This window comes from Petromyzon marinus, unplaced genomic scaffold (assembly GCF_048934315.1).
Source record: "Petromyzon marinus isolate PM22_M1 ecotype Great Lakes invasive population unplaced genomic scaffold, UKy_Petmar_22M1.pri1.0 PM_G_Scaffold_56, whole genome shotgun sequence".
NCBI classification, from domain to species: Eukaryota; Metazoa; Chordata; class Hyperoartia; order Petromyzontiformes; family Petromyzontidae; genus Petromyzon; species Petromyzon marinus.
The window spans coordinates 709,241-720,631 of record NW_027423009.1 but is presented as its reverse complement, the minus strand read 5'-3'; the positions used below and the strand labels follow the sequence as shown (position 1 = coordinate 720,631).

Here is an 11,391-nt window from a genome sequence, read left to right as displayed (position 1 = left end):
GGCTCCAAAATACAACTTGTTAAAATGTTGTTGTTGGGTGTCAATTGAAATTTGACATATCCACATATCTGTAACATTCCCAGAGTAAAGAACATGACAACTTAAACTGGACATATTTCCAGGTACATTCATGTTTTTTCAACTTTTAAATACACAGCAAAATAGATTCAAAGCTTTCGTGACTGCAGGAATGACTCTTTGGTTCTTTCGGGTAAAGTGTAGTAATTTCTTTCGACGAGACTTTACCGAAAATAAAAAGTGTAACACTGCAAAATGTCATGAATGAAAATATTAACATCAAAAACAATTTTAATGAAAAAAATGTGGAATAAGTGGTGCAGAGCTAAAAGCAGCTTTTTTTCTTATATCCAAATACTGATTTCTAGAAGAGATCAGATAACGGTAATATATTTACCACATGAAAAGGGTTTATATTGCCATTTATAATGCAAATCAATTTAGAAAACACGTAATATACAAGAATGGTTCATTTTGCAATTCCAATCATCTGCTGACAATTCATTGTAAAAGGGCCTTACAAAACATTTATATTACATCCAAAACAGTATTATCTGTAATGGAAAAAGATAAAAAGGTCAAACATTGGGGCACTATACCGCATTTCTAGCTTCAAGTTTATATTTTTGTATTACAATTGTAGCAAAATTTTTTAATTTAACCAATTAACATATTTTCATCTCTGAATATGCAAAAAAACTCGTGGGAAGAACCCAAAACTGTCTTGCATGCAATCACACTTTTTCAAAACACACACTTTTTACAAAGACCATATTATTATTTCTGCAATTATATATATTTTTTGGCAGTTACAGTATATCCATTTTCCAATAAACATTTACATTTGGCGCAAAGTGTTTTCAATTTCGGAAGTCATACAAGGCAACAATTTGAAGAGTACATTATCGGTAACTGCCTGATACATTTCAGGGGTCAATTAGTCCACCGCACTCACACTCACTTATGACAGCATAGACTTGCTGCAGATTAGAACCCCAATCAGATTTCAATGCTTTAACTCTCACCATGACAACAAATAACTTCCCCGAATCACCTAATCAGTTTTTAATTGAATAGGTAGAGTGCAATGTACCATATACATCTTTAGCATCAAATATATATAAGGACGAAACTAAAATATTAAACAAATAACAAAATAAATAGACTGCTTACAACACTGGCTATCCTTAATTTTGCATGTATTATCCAACTTGTTTTGTACGTTTAACACGTAAAAAAAACTCCAACATTCTCGTCGTTTGCATTTGTTCATATCCCAACACATTGCATTAGATTGTAATATTCTTAAAATCGACTCAAATCCATGACACTGCTCATTTGTTGTACTTTCATATTATATCCTGCAGCTTTGAATATTTTTTAAATCTGTGCTTCCAAATCTATGTGTGTAATCCTTCAAAGCTTATGCAATTTTATGTACAGTTTAATTTTAAGTGAGAGGTTACGTAAAACAGCGCTGATGCAAAAATTATGGTCCTTCCAATCACGTAAAACTCTGGGTTGACATGATGCTACGAGTTTGTAATAGATGAAATTCATAATAAAAACAAATCATTACAATATAATACGAAACAAAACTTAGAAAACAGCACATCTTGTTTCCGTGAATACAAACTACTAAATTGATGGACATAAGATTTACTTTTGTTGTAAGTCAAAAACCTTTGGGTCATACATGAAAGCCCATACGAGCAAAAAAGTGAAATGTTATCAACTGCGTAACATGGCCAAATTGATGCTGTGCCTTGCCTTTTCTTACACCGAGCACTCCATCCATGCTTTGTTATACGCAGGATACACGACTGCAATATTATCTTTGTCAGTCTTCAAACTCGCGCAATCATAGTACTCCTGTTCTAGTCAATGCATAAGCTGTCTGTGCAATGAAAAATCAATCTGAAAAGTTTACCTCTTGAATTAAGGCCTTATATGGCTTGGCACATTCTTATCTTTCAGAACTGGTTGTTCCCTATACCACTATCTGTAACCTTGAGTACACAGACACTGGACGAATACTCATCCTTCACGTTAAGGTAGACATTGCAGGGTTTTAGACCATTCTGTTTTTGCTTAACTAAACAATTGAACCAAATTGTCCTGCCACCTAGGGACAATCACATCGAACGTTTTATTTTACACTCTCTCAATTGGGATATGTCGTGGTGTTTATTAGGTTGTAGTTTTCCACTTTTTCTACATATATACTTGTTTATAGAGTTGTAGATGTATAGATGTAACACTATATTACATGGTAAAGTGAATTTGGCCACCTTTTTGTGAAAGTAAACATATTTGCTTAAATTAACATTATTTTCAAAGCAGAGGAAAGTTGGTAGTCTGATGCAAAGTCTTCACGGTTGTTTGCATGGAGGCCACAGGTAAATAACCGCACCGTGCAGCCAAAGTTTTCCTGGTCATAGATGTTCTTTGCCTGCCACCGTTAAGTCTGTTTGAGACGCTTGCATGGAGGTCCCAGCTGTGGAGACTGGGCCGTGGCCAAGGCACGGAAAGCATCCGCAACCAGGTGAGGGCGAGACAGAACCATGGACTTCCAGCCCGCCGTCTCCATTACGTCCATCGCATGACTGCAAGTACAAGTCAGGGTTAAGCGAGCTCCTAATAAGCAGTGTCTATAAGGATTGGGGCAAACGGTTAGTCTCCATTAAAAGGGACTGTAATGCAAATTGCCAGGTAACATCATCAATGTTACGCAGCTCAGTGACAGTCACACTCTCACTAGACTTGCCTGTTTATTATGAAGTCAATGGCCCGGGCCTTCAACTGCTCTGCACTGTGCAAATCGGCCAAGATCAAAGTCTCTACAACATTTTCCACCGACAAGTTTGTGCATAGTGCCTCCTCGCACATCACCTTCAACCTCTCTAATGCATACTTGAGAAAAGTAAAAACAAAGTGCAATTTCAGTATTAAGAACACTATTTTCTCTACCTATTTCGCTTGTATAACATTCCCTCACCCCATGAACTACTTTATAAACGCAGTATATAGCAGTCAAATGTTTGAGAATTTTCTTAAAACATGGCATCAACCTTTCAGCATATTTATGTTTTAAGTCATGTATTTATTGATCTCTACTATAATTAGGGGTCCTTGTCCTAAACTTTATTATATTGGTTACAAAGTCATGCAAATTACAAAGGAGGTGAGATGTTGTTTTCCAAGAGCTTAAAGAGTTTGGTTGTTAAGCTGATAAACAATGCAACTGCAAGCCACCATATTTCAACTCTAGCAGAATATTAAACTTTAATGAACAAAGCTTGAACATGCGACTTTATACGATTTGTATTCTTATTTCATTACAATCGCTTTAGGAACTATTGAATATGATGTTCCAGAAGGGAGAGTAATGACTCTTAACTGATTATCTGGCAGATCTTCAGGAACAGCAGGATATCCGTTTCCTTAATAAAAGTATATTTGTTCCAATTTATTTCTATACAGCCATGCCATATCAAACAATCTTTTAAAACACTTCCCTTTATTTTATTACTAATTGTATCAATTGTTAATGTGATTAACAAAAAACCCTCAATACAAGAACACACAGCCAAATGGTTGCACTTAGGATAAAAATGCTGCATGTGAATGCACTTCAATGCACACGTACTAGCCTCTAGCATGGACTAATACCAGTTTGACATTCAATTCAATTGTGAAATTGCATGACAATTTATATTTTTTGTTGAAAATTCAATCATCTCCCAGGACATCAATTCCAAAACCTGAAAGCACTAATGTGAACGTCTACATCATATACATTTGCTATTCATATTATTTGTGACACGGGCTTTAGAAAATACCTAAATGCTGTTTTAATTTCACTTGCGACCTACAACTGCATACCGATACATCACAAGGTGGTGCGATCTCATGTTAATATTTTAAGCGTGTAACCTTGTCAGCAGCGGCCAGCAGCTCATCAGCCATCTTCTCCAGGTTTGGAGCCCTTCCCGTATAGACAAAACTCATCATTTCCTTGAACACGTCAGGCTCCACATCATTAATCTCCACTCGATTCTGCAAGGTAGCAACACAATATATTCAAATTAACTTCGGCATATATTGGGAGACGAAAATATAGCATTAAATTAAATAAACATCCTTTATATCTACACAACACATGTAAAGTGGCTCCATTCAAGTTGTATTCAACTTGCCGATGACTATTTATTGCGCGTAATAAATCCATTCTTGACACACATGCAATGGCCTTCTGTGAAATGTTGTATAAAAAATAGCTATAAAATACAATCTAACATTCCCTCAGAATGAATACTTTTTGATAATAAATGTGCAATGCGCCAAAAGAGTTACTAGGGTAATAGTTCAACATTTGACAGCACTCTCAAGAGATACTTATCAACCGATCCATTGTGACAAATGCACCTTGGAAATGTATGATCACAGTATTAATGTGCTGTATTAAGATTGCATTTAAAGATACCTTTTTGCTCTCTTCCATTTCATGTTCAAACATAGCATTAAAAACAAGTGACCGACCTGAAAAAGGTAAAGCAACTGTTAACAAATAGAGTAAAACCTTGGATTGCGAGAATAATTTGTTCCGGAAACGTGTTTGTAATCCAAAGCACTCGTATATCAAAGCACTCGTATATCAGTTGTGATCACGTGACGCTCGGCAGACAAAGCGTATACGTACTACTCGTATTGCAAAACCTCACTCGTTTATCAAATTAATATTTATTTAAAAAATTTGCTCGTCTTGCAAAACACTTGCAGACCAAGTTACTCGCAATTCAAGGTTTTACTGTACAGTGAATTGGAAAAACACCAGAATGTGGTACAGACACATTTAGATGTTATATCTAGAGATCAAATAATCTAGATACAAAAGAGGTAAAATCCAGATCCATATTTTATTTCATATGGCATATCCATTACAGATTTGTCAAACATTTGTCAAATAAATGTCCAAATTAGAGGCTCAAAACCTACACCATAACTGCATTGTGAAAAATGAATTCCTGCACAACAACGATATAGTGAAGTAAATAAAAACGGAATAAAAACTTTAGCAACAGGCTAATTAAATATGTTCATCTCTCACACAATACAATATTACATTTATATATGTAGTGACATCGCGAATGTCACTGTGTAATGCCGGCTATAGAGAGGCACGGCGTGCGATGTATTAACATCGCGGGCACCACGTGGATGTGGGTGCAGTACCGGCCCGAGAGGGGCATGGTGAGCGCTGTCTGACAGTGCTGAGTGGCACCACGCTCTGCGTGGGGTGCCGACCCCTACAGGATAGGGTGTGAGAGTGCTGGCCATGGGAATGGGGTTACCAAGGGCCATGGCACTTGACCACGAAGGACACGTGACCGGTAAAGTGTACACAGGGCCCCCAGGTGGGGGCTAGGGGTGGTCACGTGTCAGGGCCGGGAACCCGCTAGAGGATTCCAGAAGGTGGTCGTGGCCAAGGGCGGAGCCACCCCCGCCACAGAGGATAAAAGCCGGGTCCCTGAGAGGGACCGGCTGCTGTTGTTCATCCTGAAGAATCTACGTCCTACAAGAGTCACCAACACGTGGACCCGGACCCCGGCCAGGGTCCGGTCCGTCGTAGCTAATTCCCGTGTAATTAGTGTAGATAGCCTGGTGGTCCACCACCATAGGTTGTTCATGTGTTACGGGGTAGTACCCCGTGTGTCGGTTGAAGAAGTGCGTCTGTGACTCAGTTGAATTCATTACACATATTTACTGATGTATCCTTTAACAAAAAGCATTACAAATTGACGTAAGCATTTGCCAGTGTTAGTTAATAAAATTCAGTGTAAAACAGGAAATGGCTGTAGTTGATTACCCCAAACTAATTACAGTATCATTAATTATATGGTTCTATTGTACACTAAATGACGCATGTGTTGCTTGTTGTGGCACAGACCTGCCAATACGGCCTTGTGTGCTTTAAACTCCTGGCCACCAACACGAAGCAGGCAGTCAGTGAAGCGGGAATTGTCCCAGATCTCCCCGAAGTCAACTGCCAGCCGGCAATCTGGCACTATCAATGTACTCATGCTGGATTGACCAGAAATGTTCACGGAATCCTGCACCACACTAACCTGCATAGACATCAACCAGCTTTGAGAAGGCATTTGATGATTTTTTTTTACAAATCCTCACTTAACTACACATTTTGCATGAAGATGTAGGCTTTGGTTCAATCAAGCAAGCAAATCTGCACAGACATCCTATATCAGAACAAGTGTTGTGAATAATGCCAAAATAGAGGTCCGTGAAATGTTTTTCATATTAATCAATTTTCATTCTATATTTTTGTCAAGTTATTTTACACTGTATAAACAGTTTAAACAGGTAGTGAGGCCCCTAATTATGGGTTCTGCACAACAACAGAGGAAGTGAACAGCCCTTCTTGATGTGCTTCCTTTCATTATCAAAAATGCTTGTATTTTGTAAAGTATTTTAAAGGTAAAAAATATAAATCTGGCTGATTAAAAGGACCCCCCTAAGGACAAGAAACATTTACATCAAACTGGCTGATGTCCGAGAATAGGAAAAGGAATTCATGTGGCGACATTTAAACAAAACACTTTATGTAATACCTGACATTCTAGTTTATAAAAATGTCAAGGTTTAAATATAAACACTATCCAGAGGGAGAAAACCTAAAAAAAATTACGCTTGATTATTTAATTGTTGTGCTATGTTAACTCTAGCACCAGTGGAGGAAAAACGTGCTTGTAAAACTCATGTTAACAATTTCCTTGTATGGAACAGGGAAAGTAATTATTACAATCTTCAATTAAGTAGAATATTGACTCCAACTGTGCAATTGTAATGACTAAAATAGAAAATTACACATTAGCTGCAGCATGTCATACTTACTTCACCAAATAGTGTCAGATTGTTATCTGGAAGCAAGCTATTAGATTCATCAAGCAAAAAATCTCTTCGAATGAATTTTTTAAATCCCCAGTCTTTTCCTTGGAAAAAGCGGTATGCTCGCGGGCTCTCTGTAAAAAAATAGATTTCAAACAATACTCACCAGTTCTTACAATAAACGGTGGTAATTTCATGTAATGGGAAAAATTTTTTTTATTCTATTTTCAAAGTGTAAAGACAGCAATGTATTCTAAAGCCCTGCGCCACGGTGGCAGTCAACTACCTCGCCTGGTATATAGGTCATGGGTTCGATCTCAACCCTGATGCCTGTATATTTGGAATCTGCATGTTCTCCTTGTGGTTGCATGTATTTTTATGCAGATCTTCCGGTTTTTCCCTCCATATTTATAAAAATCCAGAGTATTTGGCTGCTATACATTTCCACACAATAAGCCATCTCGTTAAGCTATCGTTTGTGGCCGGGGCACTTCTGAAAAAGAGCTATGTACAGTGAGGGAAAAAAGTATTTGATTCCCTGCTGATTTTGTACGTTTGCCCACTGACAAAGAAATGATCAGTCTATCATTTTAATGGTAGGTTTATTTGAACAGTGAGACAGAAAAACAACAAAATTCAGAAAAACGCATGTCAAAAATGTTATAAATTGATTTGCATTTTAATGAGGGAAATAAGTATTTGACCCCTCTGCAAAACATGACCTAGTACTTGGTGGCAAAACCCTTGTTGGCAATCACAGAGGTCAGACGTTTCTTGTAGTTGGCCACCTGGTTTGCACACATCTCAGGAGGGATTTTGTCCCACTCCTCTTTGCAGATCTTCTCCAAGTCATTAAGGTTTCGAGGCTGATGTTTGGCAACTCGAACCTTCAGCTCCCTCCACATATTTTCTATGGGATTAAGGTCTGGAGACTGGCTAGGCCACTCCAGGACCTTAATGTGCTTTTTCTTGAGCCACTCCTTTGTTGCCTTGGCCGTGTGTTTTAGGTTATTGTCATGCTGGGATACCCATACAGGACCCATTTTCAATGCCCTGGCTGAGGGAAGGAGGTTCTCACCCAAGATTTGACGGTACATGGCCCCGTCCATTTTCCCTTTGATGCGGTGAAGTTGTCCCGTCCCCTTAGCAGAAAAACACCCCCAAAGCATAATGTTTACACCTCCATGTTTGACAGTGGGGATGGTGTTCTTGGGGTCATAGGCAGCATTCCTCCTCCTCCAAACACGGCGAGTTGAGTTGATGCCAAAGAGGTCCATTTTGGTCTCATCTGACCACAACACTTTCACCCAGTTGTCCTCTGAATCACTCAGATGTTCATTGGCAAGCTTCAGACAGGCATGTATATGTACTTTGTTTTGCAGGGGGACCTTGCGGGCGCTGCAGGATTTCAGTCCTTCACGACGTAGTGTGTTACCAATTGTTTTCTTGGTGACTATGGTCCCAGCTGCCTTGAGATCATTGACAAGATCCTCCCGTGTAGTTCTGGGCTGATTCCTCACCGTTCTCATGATCATTGCAACCCCACGAGGTGAGATCTTGCATGGGGCCCCAAACCGAGGGAGATTGACAGTTCTTTTGTGTTTCTTCCATTTGCGAATAATCGCACCAACTGTTGTCACCTTCTCACCAAGCTGCTTGGCAATGGTCTTGTAGCCCATTCCAGCCTTGTGTAGGTCTACAATCTTGTCCCTGACATCCTTGGAGAGCTCTTTGGTCTTGGCCATGGTGGAGAGTTTGGAATCTGATTGATTGCTTCTGTGGAAAGGTGTCTGTTATACAGGTAAGCTGAGATTAGGAGCACTCCCTTTAAGAGTGTGCTCCTAATCTCAGCTCGTTACCTGTATAAACGACACCTGGGAGCCAGAAATCTTTCTGATTGAGAGGGAGTCAAATACTTATTTCCCTCATTAAAATGCCAATCAATTTATACAATTTTTGACATGCGTTTTTCTGGATTTTGTTGTAGTTATTCTGTCTCTCAATGTTGAAATAAACCTACCATTAAAATTATAGACTGATCATTTCTTTGTTAGTGGGCAAACGTACAAAATCAGCAGGGCATCAAATACTTTTTTCCCACACTGTAGTTCAGTGGGCCTTGCCTGGTAAAATAAAAATAGTTCAGTTTAGCTTTTAACTTCAAGGTAGATGAAAATCAGACCTGGATTTAAGTGTATGAAGATATAGTTCATATGGATTAGTTGAATGTGTTTGTGTATTAATAATGCTTGTCTTTGTAAACATGGTTGTGTGACGTGAGTTACATGTTAACATTACCAAAGACAACACCAAAGCAAATAATAAGAAAAAAACATGAAAGTTTAAAACAAAAAGATAGATTTAGACTCTCAGAAACATGTTAATAGCCTTAGCAAAGCACAGTAAATGTATGGATGTCATCACTTAAAATAGTTATCGCGCATTGAAAGAGTATCCTGAAAGTAATAAGGCAATTATAAAACAAACAATATGAACCACTAAAGCAAGGTAAAGGAGAAGTGTGAAATGGGATGAAAATGCCAACCTTTGTAAAACCACCAGAAATGAATAAAAAAATGGATGAGAATACAAACAAAAATAATGAAGTTGTAATAAACAGTGAGTGCAAGCAGAAAAATGAAGCCGTCACTTGATAAATTACAATGGAATAACACATGGTGAAGATTGTAAAACTAGGAAAAGAAATGTCCGTGAATGACAATGTCCAGGTACACTAAGCAAAATAAAATAATTATTGGAGGGTCAATATCATGGAAAACACAAAAAATATGCATAATGGCAACTTCTGAAGGTGGAACAGGATCAAGAGCACTTTTGGAATATTAATTTGATAATGAAAAGTTGCAATGTGCTACAGGATGAAAGATTCCAATCTAGTGCATATTACCTACTATGAAACACTGATTACAAATAGAAACACTGACAAATGGAACAAAACCAAAAAGTACACAAAGCGTGGAGAGAAGTATGTTGAGAATTACAGTGAGAAACTGAAAGAGGAACACGTTGGTCAAATCAAAACGGCAAATTAGAGACAACATATTGACTGTTGTAAATATAGATTGGGCTTGGACAGGACACATCGCTAAATGGGATGGTTGATGGATGAGACTAGTGGTCGAATAGGAAGAAAAGTAGAGTACATGCCCAAGACGATGTCAAACGTAGACAAGGAGATATTAGATCAGCTCATGTGAAGGATGAGGGATGGTGTTCGTAAGGTTTATACAATGTTTCAAGCAGTCGATAAATAATGGCTGATTATGATATAATCCTGTTACCAAATACACATATGACGTGAATTGATACTTAAATACAAGTAGTTTCACCCATAGCCTTGGTTTCCTCTCCCTTGGCATTAAGAATAGAAACCTTGAACTTGGCGTAGACTTCACTCTTGGGACAGCTGACCAATAACAAGTACAACGATAGGTAATCTTTACTCTCTTCGTCAAGACCCTTGGGGTGTATGCGTAGGCACCTGATTGAACATATAAACAAGACATATTAGGTGTGTATGTACGCGCAGACTACATTGCTAAAACAATATAGTATGAACTAAAACATGCACTATGCAAAATTGTTCTAGTAAAGCACCTCCGTGAGCATTGTGATTTTTTTTAATGTCATAAAATAGCCAGAATTTACTGTACCATTTCAATGTATCATTGGTGCCTGCTGAAAATGTAGAACTCTTGAGAACTTGGCCCATTTCTTCACGACAGAAGCTGAAATTGTTGATGGTCCACATATAAGAGAACTTTACAACCTTAACCTGAAATACACGAGCACATAACAGCTATAAAGCTCATTCATTACCATAAATACATGACCATTGACAAACCCTCAAGTATTTCACCCACACATCTGAATATTGTGCTCAAAAACACAAACTGCCTATAAGGAAAGAAACATTACTGTACATGAAAGGGTCTTATTAGTGTTCTGGGATTACCTTGCATGTTCATTACTGCACAGCGTTAACACAAGTCTCAACATGTCATAGATTAGAGTGTGCAATAAAAGGCCTTTTTATTTTTTTTATTTGATAAAAACTGCTGCCCCTTTTGTAAAAATACACTACCAGTCAAAATCAGAGACAATTATCTAGTATAATGTTGTTAGTGCAATTCTATGAACTTTGCAATCTGATGTACAAAAATAGCCTGTACAATGATAATCCATAATTGCACTTACACATAATTATGAAACCATTTTGGATGGCTTTGCGATGAACAAAAAACGTGTAAAAGTTAAATGCATTAGCCATGCGCATACTTTGACCGGCACAAGACGGAGACCCGTTGAATGTGATTGGCCACAGGGGAACAAGTTACCTGTGTGTAGCACCAGCTTTCTGCGATGGGCGCATTGGACATTTCAGACGGAGGTGGGGAGCTCGGGGCCCTGGACATGTTTGCTTCGAATGCGAGGGAAGTGACATCA

The 11,391-nt window shown here is 38.3% G+C and overlaps 1 protein-coding gene across 2 annotated transcripts; it reads right to left on the bottom strand.

Annotated features, from left to right (window-relative positions):
* Nucleotides 1-2,651: 2,651 nt before the first annotated feature.
* LOC142918174 (speckle-type POZ protein-like) lies at nucleotides 2,652-11,391 on the bottom strand. 2 transcript variants are annotated; one of them, XM_076062293.1, is made up of 8 exons: nucleotides 11,283-11,391; nucleotides 10,599-10,720; nucleotides 10,275-10,426; nucleotides 6,931-7,058; nucleotides 5,969-6,146; nucleotides 4,505-4,560; nucleotides 3,955-4,077; nucleotides 2,652-2,931 (listed from the first exon to the last, which is right to left on the bottom strand). In XM_076062293.1, the coding sequence occupies exons 1-8, from the start codon at nucleotides 11,358-11,360 to the stop codon at nucleotides 2,776-2,778; spliced, it is 993 nt and encodes a 330-aa protein (XP_075918408.1). In that variant the 5' UTR covers nucleotides 11,361-11,391; the 3' UTR covers nucleotides 2,652-2,775. The 2 variants fall into 2 exon arrangements, with proteins under 2 accessions (XP_075918408.1, XP_075918409.1); XM_076062294.1 differs by lacking the exon at nucleotides 11,283-11,391 and adding an exon at nucleotides 11,143-11,230 and having other exon boundaries at nucleotides 2,653-2,931.